Genomic DNA, 23,153 nt, shown 5'->3' on the forward strand with positions numbered 1-23,153 from the left:
TCTAGAGCTCCCTGTCCTCCTTCTCCACACAGGGCAGCTTCAACGAATAAGACATTCCTCTGGCCCTCACTCTGCCCCAAGAGCAAGGTCTAGGAGGGCGGACAGAACAGAGTATTCCGGCTTAAGTGCCGCCCAGCTGATGACAGCTTCCTTCCTGAGGCCATTTGTCATGTCCTTCAATTTAAATGCTTTTGCAGCCCAGGTGTCCATGGCCTATTTACAAACAAAACAAAACAAACAAACAAAAGATAGTTAAAGGAGCCTGGAGACTGGCAGGATCCCTATGAACAAAATGACAGGAACGTGGACCCAGGTGCGGCCTTGGCTGCCAGTTTAACTTGGCCGTGAGCAGCTGAGTCCCTGCTTTGCTCTTGGCTCCTGGTGTTGAGAATGAAAGGCTGGCAGTGACGACGTGTTCAAGGCTATGGTTGGGTTTTTCTTTCCTCACATCTGGTGGTGATTCGTCCTTGATAGGATACTGGCGAGGGGCTAGAGAGGGTTTGGTTTCCTTGACGGTGCCCCGTACTCACCTATTCCTGACTTGGGCCGAAGTCCCGCGCCAATCGCCCGCTTTCTATATTTATCAGCAGCTGCTTCGGGGATGTGGAAACAATTTTCTCAACAGCTGAAAAGCATGCGGATCGAGAGCAGGACGTGTTGTTCTTATAAAGGAGCCTCGTTGGAACGAGCGTGGAGGGGTGAACAATCCAGCACGAATCTCCTTGTCCCTGCATCTCCTCCCATTTCCCCCCCATGGCATCAGGCTTAAGCGGAGAAGATGGTTGGTTTTGTCCAGAGAGGAACGCACGGGCAGAGGCTGAGGAATAGACCACAATCCTTTGCATCAGCGGGGTGGCCAGTATTCTCCTTCTTAGGAGGTGGTCTTGGCTGACTTGCTTGATTTATGTCTTACGGTTTGGGGTGCAGAGGCTCATCGCAGCCTCTTCTTCCAGCCCAGCCTTCCCAGCTGCCTGGCTCTAGGCATTCAGTGTTCGGTGACTGCTTCTCTGTAAACCATTATGAAAATCAGCCGCAGGACGTCTGCCCTCCGTGGGACACGGCCGGGCGGGCGGATCTGAGAAGCACAGCACACCACCTGTGAGCCGGAAGCTTCCAGACTGCCAGGCACTGGGACTAAGTGACTGTGAAGTATACATGGTGCCTGGTTCACCGACAGCCCTCGGTGCGGAATGATCAGAGAGGTTGTTGTTGCTCTCAGATGGGCTCAGAGCTCTGGGGCATCTGGGCGTTAGTGTGCTTGTAAGGACAGCAAGACTTAGAGTAGAGAAACCTGGCTTTTAGCCCCAGTTCTGCCCCTATGATGAAAAGGGGAACCACCTTGAATGCCCAACCTGTGCCAAGAGTTCTGAGTGTTATGCAAAGCACTTTACCATGCAGGGTCTCTCCCCTCTTAGCAGTTGAGGAAGTAGGTCAGCATTTCCCAGGTGAAGCAGTGAGAGTTCAGAGAGAGTAGTTTACTCAGGTTAGTGTCCAAATCTTCCTAACTCCAGAGCCCATGTCCTCACCATCCGCATCCTCCATCTCCCTAGACCTCAGCTCTGTGCAGAGGGAGACCTCGAACAGCTGTGCAAACTCTCAGCCCAACTGTCTTCAGATGTAGAATTGAAAAGCCATCTCTAAAGTTTATTTTCTACTTAAAAAAATGTAATCAACCAGAGTCTTCCTTATTATTTTAAATCTTTACTGCCACCTAGTGGGAATGATCTAATTAGAATAATGGAACATTGGAGTTCAGCTTGCATTAAAAACTACCAATTCATCTTAGGTACATACTGTGTTCCTAACCTTTAAAAATGGTATTTATGAATACATATTATAGTCTTCTGTTTTATCTTTATAATAAATTACTAGCTGTGAGATCTCCTTTATACGATTTTTTGGTGAGATGCTGGGATAATAATAAATCCCAGTTTTTAAAAAAAATATGTAGCCCTAGCCGGCTTGGCTCAGTGGATAAAGCGTCAGCCTGTGGACTGAAGGGTCCCAGGTTCGGTTCCGGCCAAGCGCACATGCCTGGGTTGCAGGCTCGATCCCCAGTGGGGGTTGTGCAGGAGGCAGCCGATCAATGATTCTCTCTCATCATTGATGTTTCTATCTCTCTCTCCTTCTCCTTTTCTCTCTGAAATCAATAAAGAAATATATTTTTTAAAAAAATGTAATGCTTTGTGACCATATGATACACACGCAGCTTACAATAAGCTATATGTAAAGAGATTCTAATCTGAAATATTTAAACATATAGCAGATATGTTTTTAACTTTATAAATATTTACTCTTTTTTTTTTTACATTCTCATGGCAAAAAAATTAAACAACATACAGGTTGTGGCATAAAAAGTAAAGTCCTCCATCACTGAGGACTTTTATGATTTCTTATGTGTTTTTAAAGAATTGTTCTGTTCATATACAAGCATGTGTGCAAATATACACATACTTTTTTTTTTTTTACTATTTTTCTATTAATGAGCTCATGCTATGCATACTGTTCTTCAGCTTGATTCATTTACTTATTCAATTTTGGATATCTTTCCATGCCCACAACAAATCTACCTCATTCTTTTTAACAGCACACAGTATTCCATTATTGGCTATATTATAATTAATTTCCTGGTCCCTCATTAATGTCCATGTAGGCTATTTTCAGTTTTGTTGTTACAAAAATGCTTCGGGGAATGCCTATGTATTCTTCAGGGAACACACACATGCACTTTTTATTTGTAGAATGAAATCTTCGACATGAAATTGCTGGGTTTAAAGGCACATTATTACCTACTGACCAGCGATCATTAGAAATTCTACACATCTGTAGTCAAAAAAAAAGGAAGGGAGGACAGGAAGGAAGGAAGGAAGGAAGGAAGGAAGGAAGGAAGGAAGGAAGGAAGGAAGGAAGGAAGGAAGGAAGGAAAGCAGGTTTACTTAAACTACAGCCAGGGAGACAACACCCGGGGGCGGGTTTGGAGCCTTTTCTAGGATTTGGGCTTGTGCTGGGTAACCTTAAGGAGGATCCGGGGAGCGGGAGCAGCTCTGGGGGGGTGTTGTCAAGAAGCAGGAGCAGGGCAGTGACTGGGCGTCTTCTTTTTCTGGGAGGAGGGAAGTGGAGTGGTTAGGAGTGTCCTTAGTAAATGAGCAGCCGTCGCGATGTGTCAGGTGAGGGGTGTTTAGCCGTCTGTGTACCCGTGGCCTTGCCTGGACATGGCTTTATTCCGCGGTGCTGTCCCTGCTCTCGTGGGGACATCTCGGCCGGCCTGCCCACAGCGCTGTCACTTCCTTGGGTACATTGGTGTTAAATGTCTGGAGATGTTTAAGTTGCTTCTAAAAAGGACGCACCAATTTACATCCTTCTGGGTTCTTTTAAAGATGCAACTTCTCTGAAAATGATTTAATAACCAGGATAATCGTGGAAATGACACTAATAGCAAATGCTTAGAGAGCCGCTTCCTGCCTGCCAACCCTGTGCTGAGTCCATCACGGGACACATCCTCCTCAAAGGCTGGAGCAAAGCGCTAACAGCATCCCGGCTTCCGCCCGAGCAAACCGAGGCTTAGAAAGCCGCAAAGCCCGGATGGTGTGGCTCCGTGGTTAAGTGTCAGCCTATGAACCAGGAGGTCATGGTTTGATTCCCCGTCAGGGCAGATGCCCAGGTGCAGGCTCGATCCCCAGTGGGCGGCGTGCAGGAGGCAGCTGATCAATGATTCTCTCTCATCATTGATTTTTCTCTCTCTCTCTCCCTCCCTTCCTCTCTGAAACCAATAAAAATATATTTAAAAAAAAAAAAAAAAGGAAAAGGGAGAACCAGCCCGGATCACGGGAACTAGCCAACAAGGCACAGAGCTGGCGCAGAACCGGCTCATTCCGGGCCCACGCTTTTCACCATGAAGGAACTCTCTCTGCGACCAGTGTCACGGAGCCTGCCCGGGAGAATTGAAAGCTGAGGAGTTAAGAGCCGTTTAATTGATGATGACAAAGCGTGGAGGGTCCGGTTTAGGTTGACAGGGCAGAAGAGTCCTGTTTACAGAAGTGAGACTTCTGAGCGGCATGGCATTCTGGGAACCACGTGATGATGCTAAGCGGGGCATCCAGCCTGGGGGGCTTTGCGGCTCCCACGCATCCTCAGTGACTGCAGGCCCACGAGAGCTTTCCCCAAGTCACAGCCTGGACCCTGTAATTGAGTCGTCTCTGGGCCAGCAGGAGCTCAGAGGGGACTTAACTAACCTCCGAGGAAATACAGGATAGAGGACATCCATCCCCTGGGTCCTCCGTGGTTCATGGAGCATCCACGCTGCGTGAGGATGGGGCCCGAGAGACAGACTGTGCAGGGCGAGCGCAGAGGGAATCGTTGCTTAAGCAAATATCTATTGAGTGTGTGATGGGGACACCGGGTTCAGAGCTGGCCGAGTGCGGGCATTTAGCACACCTGGCTGCAGGGAGTAACCCCTGGCCGCAGGGAGTAACCCCTGGCCGCAGGGAGTAGCACCTGGCTGCAGGGAGTAACATCTGGCTGCTCTTCCTTCCAGACTGTGCCGGCTGCGGAAGGGACATCAAGAACGGGCAGGCGCTGCTGGCGCTGGAAAAGCAGTGGCACTTGGGGTGCTTTAAATGCAAGTCCTGCGCGAAGGTCCTCACCGGGGAGTACATCAGCAAGTAAGTGAGGCTGGGCCTGGGGGGCCCTCTCGCTCCTGCTCCGGGGGCCCCCACCCCGACCCGCAGCACATAATGACAGACATGCACACCCCACGATCCACAGGAACGTTTGGCTGCAAAGCTGCTGCGAGGAATTTTATTCCTTTGCATTTGCCATAGTTTGCCTCCTATAAATGTAAAGAGATGTTAGGCATTGCCTGATTTAACAATGAATGAAGCCGATTTAATATGTTGTAACCAATGAAGCATTCAGTAATTTTACCTTCATTAGCCCCCCCCCCACCCCCCCAATTTGGCACTAACAAACCTTTGTCCTCATTCCAGGTGTTGAATGTATTTGTAGATGCCCCAGCCTTCCCCCCAAAACCCACACAGGGTCTAGACACTGAGCCCATTAGGACCAATGCCCACAATAGCTCCTCAGAACGGGTTCGTGATAGGCTGGTGTGGATAACAGCTACAGCAGGTGAAGTAGGGTTTCTGTTTGTTTTATATTTATGCAGCTGGAGAAACTAGTTCAGTTACAGTGGTTACCTTCTGAGTTAAGAAAGAAAGACTGGGCACGGGTTTGGGGTTGGGGGAGACCGTGGCAATGAGGGGAAAATTTCCCCTATATACCTTTTCTATGCTTAAAAAAATGTCTTCCAACCGGGCAAGTATATCAGCTATTCAAAAATACCAAATCAATTAAGAATATAGCAAAACAAACAAAAAGTAGTTTGGGCCCCGCCTTCCAAAAACCTAACCCTGTAGGTCTGGGCTGACCTGTGGGAGCCCCCCAGAGGTGCCTCTGATGCAGAGCTGAAGTGAGAAGAGGAAGATGCTCGGCTCTTAAATGCACACCAAGGGCTGAGGGCCGTGGGCCACGGGGCCGTCCAGAGCGGTGCCTTTGAACTCGGCCACAGGCCGTGCAGTGCCATCCTCATTGCGCACCGAGGAAGCCACGGCGGTTATGGGGGCTGGACGAGAAGGCCTGGGCCCCGCGGGCCTCCTGGAGGCCGAGGCTCTGTGTGTGAGCACGAGGAGTGGGGTGGGGAGGCAGGTCAGGGCCTCCAGAGAGGGGAGCGCTGAGACCACACCTGAAGCCCGTCTGGCTGGCGGTGGTCAAGAACGATGCCAGGGCTCGGTGAGTGAGCCTCAGACCCTCGAGGGACGGGCACTGGGGAGCACTCGGTGACGTGGCCGCGGTTTCTGTGTGGCCCAGGACCACAGCTCTGTCTCTGGATCGCTTGGTCTCGTGGGTTCTGCTCGTGTCTGATCTCCAGGCACGTGAACACTGGGCGGGAGAGAAACAGTCTCCCACCATCTGTCCCAGGCCCCAGAGCAGCGTGGTTCCGGTGGCTTCCCCGCCGGGGCCTCCTCTCGGGCGCTGAGCACTCTGTCGTCTTGCAGGGATGGCGCTCCGTACTGCGAAAAGGACTACCAGGGGCTCTTCGGGGTGAAGTGTGAAGCCTGCCACCAGTTCATCACAGGCAAAGTCTTGGAGGTGAGTGACGGGCGGGCTGCCCTCAAAGCGCCGTTTCCCTCCGAGGCCCTCGGACACGCGTGGGAGTCTGTTTTCCCATTTTTTCTCACGTGTGGCAGAGAGAAGGTTGTAGATGATCTTAGAGATCAACATGTTGACCGTCTTCACAGGCAGTTTCTACTACATGGTCATGTGGACATGGAAACGATGGAGAATTTGAAGGGAAGGAAAGAATGATCAAGGGGCTGTTAGGAATTATGTGGAAGGGAGGGTTGTATTAGACTATTTTTAGAAGTCAGAGAAGAGGAGATGAGTGTGTTAGAGCCATGTGTCTACATGTATATACACGTGTGCTTTTGCATGTGCATGTGTGGGAGTGTCACGTGTACGTACACCTGGGAGTGTGCATGACATGTGTGCTCTTGCAGTACATGTGTGCATATGAGTGTGCACACACTCAGGGAGCAGAGGTACAGAACTGAAGCTGAGAAAAGGAAGGGTGGATGGAAGGGGACTTCCCGCCCTGAGAAGTCCACATCCTGTGTGGCCCTGAGCCCTGAGGCCCGGGCGGAGCTGAAGCCTGTGGGTTCAGGTGTGACTGACTCGCACCTGAGCTCACTTCCTGCTGTCTCAGCGGCCGCCAGCCTCTGCCTCTGGGCTGGCCGCGCTCCCCTGGAGTCTGTGGAACCACCTCACTTCGCACAGGCCTGTGGGTGTTGACCAGTTGTGACGGGAAAAGCAAAGATTGCCTCATAGCCGGCCCGCAGTGCAGGGTGGAGCATGTGTGCCGAGCAGCTGGGAAGGCGACCGACTGGTCCTGCGGCTTGTCACATCGCTTGGGCAGACACCAGGGCCCTGAATCCACATACTCAAGCTCCCCAGCAGGGCGTGGTTCAGAGACACAGGATGTCATTCCGAGAGGCCCCCCCACATTGTCTCTGGGCAGGTTCTGCCGGATTTCCCAGCCAGGGCCAGCGTGCCCTCCTCATCCCCCAGCGAGCTCTGAGTGCCTCTCTGTCCGTAAAATAAGAGGGGCCCGCGTTGGCTCTGTGCTGGGAGCTAGTGCAGCGAATTGGATTTGGGAGATAAGCTGCCTCTCACCCAGGGGAAGGGTGTTCCAGGAAGAGGGAACCGCCTCTGCGGAGGCTCAGAGGGGAAGACGAAAAGCACAGCACAGGCAAGAAACAAAAGGCCAGTTGGGCCGGCGTGCAGGTGTGAGATGATGCTGACGAGTGGGGAGGGGCCGGAGTGGAAGGGTCGAGGGTCACATTCAGGAGTTCGAAGTGATTGCGGCTGGTGCATCATGTGATTGGAGCAGATTTTTGTATGAAGAATGGATGGGAGGACTCAAATCCATGGGCACCCATGTTCACGGCTCTCTGTTCGCAGGGGCCAGATGGGAACAACCCAAGTGTCCATGGATGAGTGTCCATAAATGTACCTACACGGACGGTGACATGCTAGAAAGAAAGAATTCCGCACAGGTCACAACGTGACGCCTTTTAAAAACCTGCTAGGTGGGGAAGCCTCATACCGTATGCTCCCGTTTAGAGGAAATACCCAGAATAAGTAAATCCATGGGGACCGGAAGCAGGTCAGTGGTCGGCTGGAGTTGGGGGGGGCGATTTTCTGGAAATGGTACGTAGCACCCGGCATATAGCACCCGTTTGAGCTGAAGGTTTATCTGTCACAAGCTTGCTCTCAGTCTTGTTTTTTACAAGATTCTCTTTTTAGAGAGATCTTACTCTAAATGGCACATTTCCAAGGCCTATGCTAACTAACTTATCGATGCAGGAGTTTTCTGATGCTGCTTACAGCCTGCCTCCTAATGAAGAAGTTCAGAAGCAAATGAGGGGGAGATCCTGGGGTTTGCCACTCGACCTCCTGTCTCCATCTCCACCTCTAAGCTCCGCTCTGAAGCAGCCTTCCTCCTCTCTCCGCCCCTCCCCCTCCCCGCCGTCTGCTTTCGCAGCCTGATGGTACAGGAAGCTCCTGACACTTCAGACTAAGGTCACAGACCTCAGTGGATGTCAGAGAGTGTCTCTTTGATGTGCATTTCCTTCCGTCTTTGGTGGGTGGTGCTAGGGGGTCTCTGACTCTGGGAATCTTCCTTTCTGGGGTATGGGTTGCTACCTGCCAACCTCGTGAAGAAAGAAGGACAATCATTCCAAAATGAAGGCAGCACAGGAGCGGGTGGGGGGAGGGAGGAGCAAATGTCACACTGGAAACAGAAACCTTGAGGGTTAAGGGACAGGGCTGCCCCGAGTCCCCTCCCTCGCTCTTGGCTGTTCCCTCGGCTGACGACTACTCTTAGTCTCTCTGTCTCTGGCACAATTCACATCCCTCGGGGACTCTGTTTATGCAGCTCTGCACGGATTCCTTCTAGACAAATCTTCTCAGCCACGGGCTCCCCGGGCAGCTCGGCCCCCTCCGCAGAAGGTGCCTCGCTGAGCGGGCACCTGCCTTCCTGGGTGAGCGCTTCTCTCAGAGACAGAGGGAAGCCATGGTGTCTGCATTCTGACACGGAGGCGGGGGGGGGGGGGGGGGGGGACGACACACGGCGTTCTGCTCTGCTTGCACGGGTCTCATCAGCTTCTCCTCCCCCTTCTTCCTCAAGTCACCACACCCAGGAAATCAGTCCTCCTGTCTTTCCCAAAAGGCTGGCAGCACATGTCTCTGGTGTGGTGTTTACTGTGCCCATGTGCTCCCCGGGGAGGACGGTGATGTCAGTAACGACTTGTGTACCACACAGCGTAAGGGACAGGCCCTCCAGCGTAGGCCGTGGCAGATCCTCCTGCCCCGTGAATGCCTTTCCATTCATCCCTCAGAAGGTCAGGGCCTGCCTTTATCTGTTAGCTGGGAAACGTGGATGAAAGGGCTGGATTTAGACTCTCTTTCACCCCCTCCTGCTGGACTCCTGGCCAGTAGGAAATAGAATCCCAACACGATCCCACCAAATCCTCTTCCTGGATTCTCTGGAGGTGGCTTAGTTTTACTCTTTCCTAAAGCCCGGGGACAGATGCTGCTGATGTCCCGTGAAACTAGCTCAGGCTACAAACGGGAGGCCCGGTCCCCTGCCTTCCTTGTGCAGAAGGTGTTTGAAGCACGCGGTGCTGGGACAGCCACGCGCAGAGAGCAGGTCTTGTTCTGGGCCGACCTGTCTGCCCTCGTGAGAAGAAGCGTGGGTTATCCCGTGGCACGCACGTGACATCTGACCTTTCTGTCACCATCGGAGAGGGGATTCGCAAAAGACAGGCTGATGACAGCGCCGCCCTCGTTCTGTGCGTAGCACGTACAGGCAGTGCCAGGATAGTAACCCACGTGTGTGAAGAAGACGAACCACGGGCTCCCATTCTCGCTGTGCTCGGGGGACTGCGTGCCTCCTCCACTTCACTGGAGACGTTTCGGAGGTGAAATCATCCCCGAGGCCCAGGACCTGCCCCAGGGGACACGGAGCGATGCTGTCCCACGCGGAACAGGCTTGCTGCTCTCTGGTTTTCCACCTGAGTGAGCTCGCTTCCTGGACCTCGCAGCTTCCCGCCTTGGAGGGGAGTTCTGATGCCAATCCCGGCAGATGGGCCTGCTTACTCTTGCCAGCTAGTCAGGAGGAGGGGCGGTTGAGGCTGGTGCCCATCCAGTGCCGCGGAAATGAACTGGGGCAGTGATTCCAACCCCATAAGGCCACTTACAAATGAAAACTGTTTGTACACCATCTCCATGGCCCGTCAGCAAAACTCAAAGCTGCAGGCATCTTGGAAACAGATAGAATCTGGAATTTTGGAGCCTGGAAAGGCCTTAGGTGAGGTGGGAGGGAGCGAGGAACGGTTAGTAGGAAAAATTGGATATAGCCAGGCTCACCGGGATTTGATTCCAGTAGCTACGCTTGGAGCTGAGTAAGGACTAGCGGGCTGTTTAAACTCTCAGCACCCTCCCCTGTGAAATGTGGATAATAATACCTCTTGAAGGCTTGAATGAGATAGGTGAGTTGTCTGAGATAGTGCTTGACATACAGGGCATCAAGAAATGTTTTTCATTTCCTTCATTTATAAATGAAGAAACAGATTTTGTAAAACCCCAATATTTTGCCTGGTCGGCATGGCTCAGTGGTTGAGCGTCCACCTCTGAGCTGGGAGGTCGTGGTTCGATTCCCAGTCAGGGGATATGCCGGGATTGCGGGCTCAGTCCCTGGTATGGGGCCTGCAAGAAGCAGCCGATCAATGATTCTCTCATCATTGATGTTCCTAGCTAACTCCCTCTCCCTTCCTCTCTGCAATCAATAAAAATATACATATTTAAAAAGCACAATATTTTGAACTTCCTGTCTGAATGCAGGAGTCGGGCTAGTTATATGTGATTATTTCAGGTGCACAAGTTAACACCCATGCTACTCGTCGTGTCGATGCTTCGGTTTGAAAATTTCACCACGTACACCACGTAACTTTAGACAGTCACGTGCATTTATGCCCATGAATTCAGTCTACCATTGTTTCAGCAAGAATTTCCTGTTACTTTTTACCGGGCACCTAGCAGCTGCTAAATACAGACGTGTTCATGAATGATTTTTTCCCCACAATGAGTTTTTGCCATGGTCTTGAGCCAGAATTATGAAAGATTCCACGTACTCTTTGGGCATAAGTTCTCACCACCCGACTGAATTCCTGTTCCTCTCACTCACGTGGGACGTAAACGCCACAAGCTTTCTCCTGCTGTCAGTGCCCACCTTACGCGTCCACCTGAGCAGCATCGGGGTCAGTTTGAACTCCTGGAGGATTCGTGCTGTTCTCTTTAATTATTCCGTGTCATGCCCAGATGGGCCTTTAGTATTTTTTTAAAATATATTTTTATTGATTTCAGAGAGGAAGGGTGAGTGAGAGAGAGATAGAAACATCAATGATGAGAGAGAATCATTGATTGGCTGCCTCCTGCACGGCCCCTGCTGGGGATCAAGCCTGCAACCTGGGCATGTGCCCTGACCGGGAATCGAACCGTGACCTCTTGGTTCATAGGTTGACACTCAACCACTGAGCCATGGTAGCCAGGCTGGGACGTTAGTATTTAAGATGACAGTGAAAGGTCTCTTAGCTTGTGCGGCCTGTAAAACGCCTATGTCAGCTCCTTCATGTAGCACTGAGTCCTGTTGGCACAGACTTTAACCAGCTACCCCTGTGATTAGTGACACCTCTGGTTACATAGCTGGCAATTCGCCCAGGTTAAGTGTGCGGTTCAGTGGTCTTCAGTATATTTACGCAGCGATGCCATACCATCACACCCCAACTTTAGAACATGTCCGTCACCTCAGACAGCAACCTGTGCCCATCCTTTGATTCTTTACTCTTCAGTTTCTCTCCCCAAGTCACGTCCATGTAAATGGACAGTCTGAAGGATAGGAAAGGGTGCTCATTAATGCCCACCAAGGACTGGGTAGTGATTTGGGGCCTGTTTTATTGAGAAACTCACAAATTTGGGGGTTTGCTTGGTAAATTTGCTCATGAACCATCTTCTTTCTCCCCAGCTCGGCAGACATAGAGACGGTTAAATAAATAAAATCTGAAAGAGGAGCTGATATTACAAATATTGGAGAGAAAAGAGAGGATGGAGTCCAGGGGGGCAGTGAGCTCAATTCTAGCCGGGAGACTGGAAGCCCCACTGACTGTCCCTTTTCCCTTTGTAAGGAGGGACTCCTCTGCCTTCTGACAAGTAGTAGGCTGCCTGCTAATGTCCCCAACGGGGCAGAATTCAGGGATTGCGGAGGTAGATGGCACAGTCCCAGCTGCCTGGGTTTCACCGTGCAAGGCTGGGGTCCTCAAGCCACTGTGCCTGAGCATCCTGTGGATATCTTATTTAAAGGATGGATGCCTAGGCTTCACCCAGAGATTAGGAGTCAGGGGTCCAGCCCAGGCCTGGGAATCTGCATTTTAAAAATCCTCACCCGAGGATATTTTTCCATTGATTTTCTTAAAGGGAGTGGAAGAGAGAGGGAAAGACAGAGAGAAACATTGATGTGAGAGAAACACATCAGTTGGTTGCCGCCTGCATGCACCCTGACCAGGGCCCCGGCTGGAGAGGAGCCTGAGACTGAGTTATGTGACCTTGATTTGAATCAAACCTGGGACCCTTTGGTCTGCAGGCCAATGCTCTACCCACTGGGCCATACCGGCTGAGCAGAATCTGCCTTTAGCATGGCGCCCTACTCTGGGTGATCCTGGTGCTGGGTGGGAACTGGGCCGAGCTTACAGATGACACTTGGAGAATCTGGCCTTGGAAGTATGTGGCAAAGGCCCATGCGTGGAGGCTTCTGACTCCTCGGGAGAGAGATGCACTAGAAATTTAACTTCCCCCTGTCATTATCCTCATGTGCAACCCAGTCACTTCCTCTTCATTTGAGAAGCCAAGCTTTGCTGTTAAAAACCTTAACATCTTTTCAGCGATGTTTGGGATTGCTTCCAAACCAGTTTGGAAAGATTACACACACACACACACACACACACACACACACACACACGGGTCTTTTTATTAGTTGATCTTTATGGGCAAATAATCTCCATAAAAAACTTCGCTAACTCACTTTAGTTTCCTTAAAATTTGCAGCAGTTTGCACAGAATCTCGCCCTAGTCCTTAGAAAGGGGAGCCTGGGCAAGTTCTGTGCCGTCAGGGTGGGGGGTTTCGGCTCCTCTCCATTCACATACGTGAAGAGCCTGTGATTTTCATCTGGGATTGCTGCGGAATGGTCTAGTTGACAATGAGGTGATCGGTGTGGCCAAGTGTCTGGAGTGTGGCTACCGAATACCTTTTTTTGCTGCAATAACAGAGCAAAATACAAAGTGTACGAGCGATAGGAATCATGGAAGCTTGATGCACAGCCTTCCTGGGGCCACGTTTCCCTCAAAAATGTCTGAACAGCCCAGCTGGTGTGGCTCAGTGGCTGAGTTTCGACCTATGAACCAGGCCGGGTCACGGTTCGAGTCCTGATCAGGGCTGGGACCCGGGTTGCATGCAGGAGGCAGCTGATCAATGATTCTCTCTCATCATTGATGTTTCCATCTCTCCCTCCCTCTCTCTTCCTCTCTGAAATCAGTAAAAAAATATTTTTAAAAAATGTCTGAGTAGGAAAATGCAGAAAAACCAACACAAACCGCGGTGCACCCCTTTCATTGCACTTCCATCCGGGGCTCCTAACGTGGCCTCAGAGGCAGTGAGTGGCTTGGAGGCGGCTGCCAGCTCTGATGCCGTGCTCAGCGGCGCACCTTCCCATGTCTCCAGCCCCAGAAAGAAACTTCAAAAGCAGAAGGCTCTGGTTGCAATGCGAGCCTCTGCCTGGGGGACGTGACTGTCAGAGCCGCGATGCAGACACTGGGGAGCGCAGGTGAAAATGGTACTTTCCCCACCTGCGTGTAAACACGGAAACCTACCCCCCGCCTTTGGGGCGAGATGGACTGGCCCGCAGGGGTGGCTGCTGTGCTGCACCAGCGAGTGAGCGCGGGGAGGAGAGGAGGCGGAGGCGCCTGTCCTCTCTGCTCCTTTTCCTGGTGTGTCTGCAGAGAGGCACGTCGGAGGGGCCTCCTGCAACCCAGGCGGGCGGGGAGCCCCAGTCGGCCGGGCGTGATTTGGGGGTGAAGCCCTAAGGAGCTCCCTGCTCAGCGCAGCCAAGGAGCAGAAGTCGAAGGAGCCCTGGCATCAGGTAAAGCTGGCCTTGCACCAGGCGCCTTGCTCTGCAGGGGAGATGTGAGATTCCCGGCCTCCTGGGCGAACCCCGAGACCCCTGGGTCCTCCAGATGTGGTCAGCTCCATGCTGGCCACAGAAGCCACTTGCACGGGCCTGGGATGCTTTTCATTTAAACTTCCCGTTTTTCTTACGGCACAAAAATGAACGATGCAGCTTCTTTTCATTGATGCGGGACTCGGGGAGAGAGCGGGAAGGCGGGCTGTTTGAGAGAGTTTGGAGACTTTTTAAACAATGCATGTTTTCTCAGGCGGCTGCCCCCGAGACTGCAGGGAGGGGATGGCTTCAAGATCTGCTTTGTTTTGTCCGTAGGTCTCAGTGGAATTTATATTTGAAGTGAAAGGACTTTAGAGTCATTTTTTTAGGGGGTTTGGTGGTAAAGGTGGCATGAGGAAGTGAGTATGTTTCTCTGTCACTATAAATGTGTGGGATTTTTTTCTTTAAGAAGTTCCCATGAATGAAAATGAGGAAGCAAAACGTTTGGGTGCTATTCATATTTTACAGCTACAGGTTGAAAGAGGCTGATGGTTTCTTCTTTGGGCAGGAAATGAGAGAAATCTAGAGATCCTTGCCTTTAAAATAAAAGTCGTTTCTGTTTTTTCTAAAAACCCAGCTATTAATCAAACCACACTATAAAGTTTATTTTTTTAGAAAAAAAAAAGTTTTAAGGTGTGCTGTGCTAGCACTGAAGAAGGAAGGAGCCAAGAAAAAATCATCTCGACTGTGAAAGAAATAGATTTATGGTTTGGGAAAGTTTAAGAAAAGAAAAGTGAGTGACCAGAACCCAGCAGGAGTGTAGCCGCCTTGGGCTCTTCATCTCTCACCTACGGGGACTGGGGATTTGGAAGACAATGGAGCCTGGTTTCTCCCAGGCAGCCTCCTGAGGAATGTTAAGAGGATGTGAAGTTACTTAGATTACCCCAACAGGTTCCGACAAGCCAGCGAAAATAACTAATTACAAAACAATTGTTGCTATTCTAGAGTGGATCAAAAGGCTTGTTGAGTCAAGATGGACTTACAGAATAGGTGAATTTGCCATGGCTCATTGGTATAAATTACTTTCCAGAAGGCTTTTGAAGACCAAGTGTGCGGCCTTGCCTAGCGGCTCTTTATGGCACATTGAATGCATGTTTTCACCCAATGTTTTCAAGTGGGTCTCTCGGGCATTTTCATGTGTCAGTGACTTGAACCCTTGCACCAGCTGGTTCAAGGAAGAGCATATCATGACAACCGAGATCTGCGGGTTTTCCCCTCCAACTAAATAGTAGCTCATTTAAAAGGACCGAACAGCCCTAGCTGGTTTGGCTCAGTGGATAGAGCGTATGCCTGCGAACTGAAAGGTCCCAGGTTCGATTCTGGTCAAGGGCACATTCCTGGGTTGTGGGCTCGATCCCCAGTAGGGGACTTGCAGAAGGCAGCTGATCAATGATTCTCTCTCATCATGGATGTTTCTATCTCTCTCTCCCTCTCCCTTCTGCTCTGAAATCAATAAAAAATATATATTTAAAAGGTCAACTTTATGTATAAAAAAAAGAACAGAACAGTCCCCAATACTCAGTACTTGCACCCCAACTTTCTAGAGGGATGATCAGGATCTTGCCTCCTCAATGGATTCTTGGCACCATTGACATTTGGATGGGCTGTTTCTTTGTGGACTACACTCTCTCCCCAGGCTTGCCAATTGTTCCCTGTGGAGCAAATCCTCCCCCCTTCCCCCCCCCCACCCAGGTTCAGAACCACTGCTCTAAAAAACCCACTTTTGAGGCCTGCTGTGGTGGAGGAGGAAGAGAGGGCCGGGAGCGGGGGCAGGACCCCAGGGAGAGTGGCTGTGTCAAAGAACCCAGATAGGACACATGTTGCCTTGACCATTTTGGTTTTTGTTTTGTTTTGGTTTGGTTTGAAATGACATCGGGCGGGGCGGGGAGCAGTTCTGCGCTGTCCTGGATATGCTCTCTGCTCTCGGCCTCTCCCCTCAGGGCCCTTTACAGGCCTGATTTGATCCGGTGCCTTGGTTGCATAGCAATCAGACTTCTTTCTCTACGTTGAAGTCTATCTTAAGTGCATCCCAGGAATGTACTATTTAAAAAACACCCAGCTCACTTAATAGCCCATTTTATAAAGCAAATAATTCCCCATCACTTATCCAGTCTGCAAATACAGGGGTTCTTGATATGTGGGCTTTGAGTACAGGTGGGCACACACACCTGTTTGATTTTTTTCTCCTGGAACCTGCAGCTGAGGGCTTTCATTTCTTTTTTCCATCCCCCACTCTACCAGTGCGTCTCCAGCTTTCTGAGTGTCTAGGAATGGGGTCTCATTTTGTCAATGAAATAGAATAGTTACAGCCTTTCTCCAACTCACAGATGACAGTAAAGTCAAATGGTTGGAATTTTTTTCCACTTAAAAATTTTCTTACATCTTTAGTATATGCTGCCGCTACATTGCTCTCAGAGGTTAACAGCTTACAAAATGAATAAAGTTGTAGCAGACAAATACCAGTACAAAACATCGGGAACAGCCAGTTTTGCTTAGTTCCCTTTCTTTTGGTGGCCCCACGCGCCAATGATAGCTTCACGTATGCAGTCACGGCCTCATAAGATAGTTCTCACCAACACGCTACCTGTATTACGTTTTCATGGTGTTTCTCCAAGAACGGGGCACGTTGTACTGAGCACCGTGCCTTTCAGGAGCTGCCACCCAAACGGGAGGAGACAGGCCACTCTCTAGGGCAGCGGTCACCAACCTTTTGGACCTCATGGACCACCGGTTGGCGACCGTTGCCCTAGGGGGTTCTTCCCAAGCCCGGTTGGGACAGGGGGTGGCACTTGGCATTGGCCGAACATTTTGGGAAATGCCTCTACTTGTTGGAGTCTGTTCTTGGTGATAGGGTCGGACTGGCCTACGGTGTGATCAAAGTTGTGTTTTCTGCTTTTGGGAAGCAAACCTTCCTTTTGCCTCTACCTGGAGGTACCAAGGCATCATATACCATGTGTCTCTTAGATGCATTTCCTAATCATTAAAACTCCCCCCCCCCACCCCGCGCACCCCTTTCCCCCCCCATTCAGTAGACCCAAGACCCATGAGTGTAGAGAAGGCTGGTATTTTAGGTCTGTTTTATCCCCAGGATGTGGCACAGCACCTGCCCATGTTGGTTGCTCAGTAGTTAATAAATAAACAATTGAACGTCAGTGGTTCCCATAGAAAGACCACCTAAGAGCTTGGTCTGCAAGAAGCTCACGTGTCTGCAGCCTGTGTCCTGTCCACAGAGGCTGTTCTGCATATTATTATTGTTTTGTTTTTTCAAAAGGAGAAATCCAGTCCCCACCCCACCAGCTTTTAATGCTGAGTGGCTACCAAAGGGATCTTTTAAGGATGCAGGGAAAGGGGATCTGTGGTTTGGAGAATTTGGAGAGGAAGAGCTTTATACATTTTTCTTCATGAGGCCCAGAAATTAAAATCCCGCTGTTATGCTTTTATTCAGGGCCCCACAGGCTAAGGCAGCCTCGTGGGTCCAACCCTGGGATTTCACCCAGAGGCAGAGCATTCCCAACCTCTTTGTGTTTAAGAAAATTATCCAGTCAAAAGAAAGAACTCTTAGAGCACAGAGAAAAAATAGACCCTGCTTACTTTAAGGATGTAGTTAGTCTTAGGGGACTGGGAGCGTCTTACTGAGGAATGAGAATGCTGCTGCTTCAAATGATCCATGTTGCCTGAACCAGGTGTGAGGACATGGGTGTCCAGGTGAGGAACATGCAGAAGGAAAGCACAGTAGTGAGAGAAAGAAGCCAAAGATCATCTTAAGCTGAAGTTCACAGACTGACCCCAGCCCCGTTTCCCAAGCAGAGCCCCTGGTATGAGTCTAGAGGAGCAAGAATGAGTCTCACCAGTGCCCCAAGCTACAGAGGCTTAAGGTGTGGCCCTGGGGGGAAAGGGGACCCCTAATAAAGGGGACCCAAACGCCGCCACGCTTCTCGTTCACCAAGCCCAGAATGTTTTTGGCAAATACAGGCCTGAGTCCTCCTGGGCATTGCTTGTTCAGATCGAGGTCTTTTTTGCTTGTAAACATTAGATGAATCAGCGCATGTTTGCTTACACTTGAGACTGCTTTCATCTTTCCTTGCTGCTAAATAAGAATTGTGTTAGCTCGTCTGAGTTCCCTGCAGCTGGCTCCTTGCATCCGTGCTTATATCCGTGTACCTTGTCCAAACAAACATACTTGAAAAGATGGAGACCTGGGTTTTGCCAAGTTTAGAACGTCCCCTGACAGAGTTTAAGCCCCGCTTTCGGCTTTGTTTTGGCAGCTTGTTTAGGATGCAAAGTGTATCTGGCTCTGGCAACAGATTAAAGAAGGTGTTGGTTCTTACATAACAAAGTGTAGAGCCTAGCCACTGGGGGGAGGGTGTAGATTTTCAGTCTTCCTTTGTGTTTTATAAAGCATAAGGGGGGAAAATGTGCTTGACTGGGTTTTTGTTTTGACTCTAAACCTCGGAGCTGTAAAAACTCTTATCTGGGCTTACACAGCCCTCCCCAACCTGGTCACCTGCATCTCTCCCCGCATTTGCTCCAGCCCCACTGGCCTTCCTTCTGTCCCACAAGCATACGCCCTTTCCATCGCAGGGCCTTTGCACTCGCTGCTCCTCTGTCTGGAGCAGCCTTCCCCCAGGTCTCGGTGGCGCGTTGTCAACCTGCCTGTTATTCCTGGGAGAGGCCTCCTGATCACCTTCCCTAATGTTGCCTCCACTCATCCAACTCCTGGGTCATCTTCTGTATTGTAGCCCTGCTTTATCTTCTTCACAGCACTCGCCCCTGCTCCCCAAAAAGTCACATATGTTTGTATACATGCATATTGTCTGTCACTCATTGCTAGAATATCTACTTCATGACAGGTGCTGCCATATCCCCAGCACCTAAAACATTATCACAATAAACAGACGGGTGGATGGATGGATGGATGGACGGATGATGGGAAAAGAAGGAGGGAGGGAAGGAGGGAAAAAGGGTGTGTTATCTGCCCAGTAAACACCAACTCCCCTTTACGTTGAAGTGTTTCTCTTCTGTGATGCCTCTTTGACTCCCCGCACCATAGTCTTGGTCACTTCCCCTCCCTTCCCCTCTCACTTGGTCCATTACACCAAGTCTTACCCTGTTGTAGTCCCGTGTCGACATGCCCACCATCCTCTGCAGGGTAAGCCTCTTGAGGGCAGGATTAGCTAAGAAAGGGAGATTATAGTTGTAGCTATTGTTAGTTCTTACTGCCTTAGCTCTTTATACATGCATCTCTTTGATTTGCAAATAAGGAAACTGAGCCTCGGGGCAGCTTGCCAGAAGGTGTATAGGTGATTACTGTTAGGACCAGGATTTGAATCCAAGACTTCTGGCTTCAAAACTCATATTCTGTGGCCTCTTTCTCCTCCTTCTCAGGTGGGTGCCTGCCATAGGCTTTTGCCAAATAAAACCTAAGACTTCACCTCCTCCCTCTCTTCCTTATTTTTTGCTTATAAATGTTTATAATATCTCTAATATTATATAAATACTAGAGGCCCGGTGCACAGATTTGTGCACCGGTGGGGTCCCTCGGCCTGGCCTGCGCCCTCTCACAATCCGGGACCTCTCAGGGGATGTTGGACTGCTGGTTTCATCCTGATCCCCACAGGCCAGGCCAAGGGACCCCACCAGTGCATGAATTCGTGCCCTGGGCCTCTAGTATGCATATAAGATCTTTGGTTAATCTCTTTCCACCCTTCCCTCTGTGATTCAACAGTCTGTTCCATGTTCCCATGCCTGTGCATTGAGCGTCTTCCCCCTGGTGGTCAGTGCGCGTCATAGCTACTGGTCAAATGGTTGTTCAGTCACTTAGGCTTTTATATAGATAAATGAGCTTATTGATTTATCTCTAAAAACAGCTAGTTGGTGGATCTTAAGTCACATATTTTTAAACTACAGGGCTTAATTGATGATTTAAACTCTCATTTTTCATATATAAACAAATCTATTAGTAAAAAGTTCACCTGCTGTATATACTTTCACTGGTGGTTCCATTGGCAGCCCTCAGAACCAGTTTTCCTTCCTTCAGCTCCCAGGGTTGCATTGATTTTCCTTAGAACATAAAGATTTTACTGAAAAATAAAACAAAACATTGCAGCCACTGGTAGACATTTCAAGTGGAAAAGACTAGGGGGAAAAAAACCTAAAAATTAAAAAAGTCATAGCATTTCTTCCACATTTTGAACATAACCACATGTTTCTAATCATCGGCATCTCCCCGACACAAGTCTATGAGTCTCGGGTCCCAGGATGTCCTGTTGGTGAAGCAGAAGGCCAAGGCCAGAAGCCCTTGCGAACACACCAGTGAAATTCTCTGAGTAATTCTAAGACCCTACAGCTGCTGACTTTGCATAGACTTGAGGGGAAGCTGTTGACCGTGCTTATGCCCAGAGGTTTCCACATCTGTGCTGGGCCCTCTGCAGTGAGTCTCCGGGTGGGGGCCAGGGTGGTGTGTCAGGTACAGGTTCCCCATTGTCTGACAAGTCCTGATGACAGCTCTTACCCGGACAGTCTGCAGCCTGGGCGGGCTGGTCCATCAGAGCATTCCTTGGCACACAACACCCAGGTTTGGAGCCAACCAGCTGGTTCCCCTGTCCACTGTGGGCAGCATGATCAGTAGGAAGGTGGTGCCACGTGCTGCTGGTGGATGTGAGAAAACTCCAGAGGCCTCCAGCACTGGGGCTGGGACCACCGAGAAGCGCTCAGTCGTGGCTTGGGTGAGGAATCTGTGTGAAGCCCAGTGTGTCTTCCAGCTTCTCTGTCCATCACAGAGAACACACCACTTACTGGCCCTTTAACCATCCTGAGCAAGGTGGGAGGGACTTTTTAAGAAAAATCCTCACCCACGGACATGCTTAAAGAGAGGAAGTATTGGGGAAGCTTTGATTGGCTGGGCATCGTACATGCCCCAACTGGGGCTCGAACCCATAACCTGGGCATGTGCCCTGACCAGGACTCAAACTGGCAACCCTTCTTCGGCTCACAGGACAACACTCAGCCGACTGAGCCACTCTTTTATCTGGGACTTTGACTTCTTAACACAGCTTCTCAAACGGCACGATGGCCTTGGATGGATTGCTAATAAATATGTGTTGTGATTTGCAGTTTAACTTACCGTGTGGTGACAGTATTGGCAATAGAGTCTGGCTGATTAATTGCTCACTGTTGCCACTCCCAGCCCGGAGCCATTTGGTAACTGGGACGTTGGCTAATGTGAATCGCACCGAGCAGAGGCGACACCTCGCCTGATTCCCACACCCGGCCTTGCACCTACCAGAAAGGTCTCTTCTCTGGTTTTCTGTCTTAAAGGTAATTCCTGCTCAAGTCTCCTGGAACTATCATGGCAGGAAAGTTCCATGGATTTCATTTCCTCTGACTTCTCAAAGTTGAGGCAGAAAGCGCATGGAAACTAGTGGTTTTGGTCTTTCATCCCGAGGATACGATGGGGGTAGATAGCAGCGACAGGTGCCTTTTTGCCTCTTACTTTGGTTTTCAAACTAAAACTTTCAAACTTCTGAACAGGATCACACCCCTACAGAAACAGTTTCAGACTCTAAGTGGCCTGCGGGGAGTGTTTCCTGTACTTTGAATGCCTTTTTTGATGTGTTCTCATGCGCTCACTGCTAGAAAAGGTACTGCTCCATTTCAGCGGTACAAATTAATTCAGGGGAATGACCGCATAAATGATCCAAACAGCTCATAATTCAAAATGCTCGCTCCACCTCTTAACTGTGTTGGCCTCCGGCTAATACAGAAAAAAATAACTGTATTCTCTGGGTCTTTTGTCAGCAGCACAGGAACAGCCACCTGAGAAAACTAATCTGCAGATAATCCAGGAAGGGATACCGATACAGCCAAAAGGCCCGGCATGGTGGAGCCTTGGGCACAGTCATTTGGGGGACGGCACCAGTTGGAAACTTTTAAAGGCTGGTGGTATTTTCAAGGGTCTCTGTCTTGGATATTTGAAATGTGGCCCAGACTTGTAGCTAACTCGATTCTGCCAGGACACTAACCCATGCTGTCTCTTTGGTAAAGGATACAGTCCTTGATAGCATTGAGATCATTCCCTTTCATGAAAAAACCCTTAGGTTCTATCCACGCGTTCTGGGCTGGACAGGAAGTGCTAGGAACCCATTTGGGGGTGCTTTGTTCATCGGGACGCCCTTTGCTCTCACCAGCCACCAGAATTAAAGAGGGGCTTTCAGTTCACCTGGACTCTACGCCCACTAATGCCGCAGGCCAAGTCGGACTTTCATCATTGGGCCTTCCCTGTGGGTTGGTGGGGGGGTGGGGGTAGGGTGAACTGGAGCATGTCAATCTGGGGAAATTGCTGTGATGTGGTACAAGCCAGCTCAGGATAAATTAAGTGTGAAATCATGACTGTGAGACGTGGCCTGCCAGTGGGTTTTTGTGTGTGATCATTATTTTTGCTTGATTTAAGAGGTGGCGGGATACTGGCTGTTGCTGAAATAAAGCTCATTTCTTCCTGTTCTGAGCCGTGCTGGTGTACGGTAGGGACCTCTGAAACACAGTTTTCTCCTAGGAATGCTGCTCTTCTGCTGTGAAGAACCAACATTCTTCTCTCTCCTCTTTGTAGCCCCTCTTTAAGCTTCGTTCTCTAAGTACATCTTATCGGTTAGCTGTACCCTGGGTAAGAAATGAGTTTTCAGTTGTTCACTATACATGGAAATTATATGGAAAAGTAACGGAAGGTAAAGGCATATCTGGTTTTCTGGGTTTGCTTTCGTTTGTTGGGGAAAGAGAGGGTAGGTGGAATAGTACAGGGGAGCATCGTTGAAACTATAATGAGTGGCAGGTAGGAAAAATGTTCTTGAGTTTTTGTGCATCGAGTAATGAAGGGAAGAGCCTGCTTAGCTTTCTAGTCCTGGTTTACAGGTGCGTTTTCCATGAAGTCCCTTCGGACCCATTGACCCATAATTAGCCCCGTCCCCTCCCCTGGATCCAGGGGGGGAGTCTCAGTCAGTGATGCTTCCTGAGCACGTGCTGTTTGCACAGCTTGGGGATGCAAAGGTGCTCCTGGCTCCAGGCTCTCAGCCTCAGGCAGACAGACCTCCGGCCCCTGCAGGACTGCAGGACGTCAGTCCATAGTAGGTGTTAGCAGGTGTGTACCGCATGGGGTTGAACGCATTTTCTTCCCCCAGATTGCTCATTCTAGCCTTCTTTATACGCAGGAGAAAACAGCCTTTTGTTCAGGCTCCTGCCTTTACTAGACTCATTACTTTTGAGATAAGACTCATTATT

The 23,153-nt window shown here is 50.0% G+C and overlaps 1 protein-coding gene across 20 annotated transcripts in view; it reads left to right on the plus strand.

The window, feature by feature from the left end:
* ABLIM1 (actin binding LIM protein 1) overlaps positions 1-23,153 on the plus strand; it is a 247,649-nt gene that overhangs the window by 158,699 nt on the left and 65,797 nt on the right. For all 20 annotated transcript variants that reach the window (XM_036335882.1, XM_036335897.1, XM_036335880.1 and 17 more), the window contains 2 exons: positions 4,535-4,661; positions 6,054-6,147. In XM_036335882.1, coding sequence (XP_036191775.1) covers positions 4,535-4,661; positions 6,054-6,147 — 221 coding nt within the window. The remainder of the gene's footprint in view (positions 1-4,534; positions 4,662-6,053; positions 6,148-23,153) is intronic.

The sequence above is a fragment of the Myotis myotis genome, unplaced genomic scaffold (genome assembly GCF_014108235.1).
Source record: "Myotis myotis isolate mMyoMyo1 unplaced genomic scaffold, mMyoMyo1.p scaffold_m19_p_15, whole genome shotgun sequence".
In the NCBI taxonomy this organism is placed as follows: Eukaryota; Metazoa; Chordata; class Mammalia; order Chiroptera; family Vespertilionidae; genus Myotis; species Myotis myotis.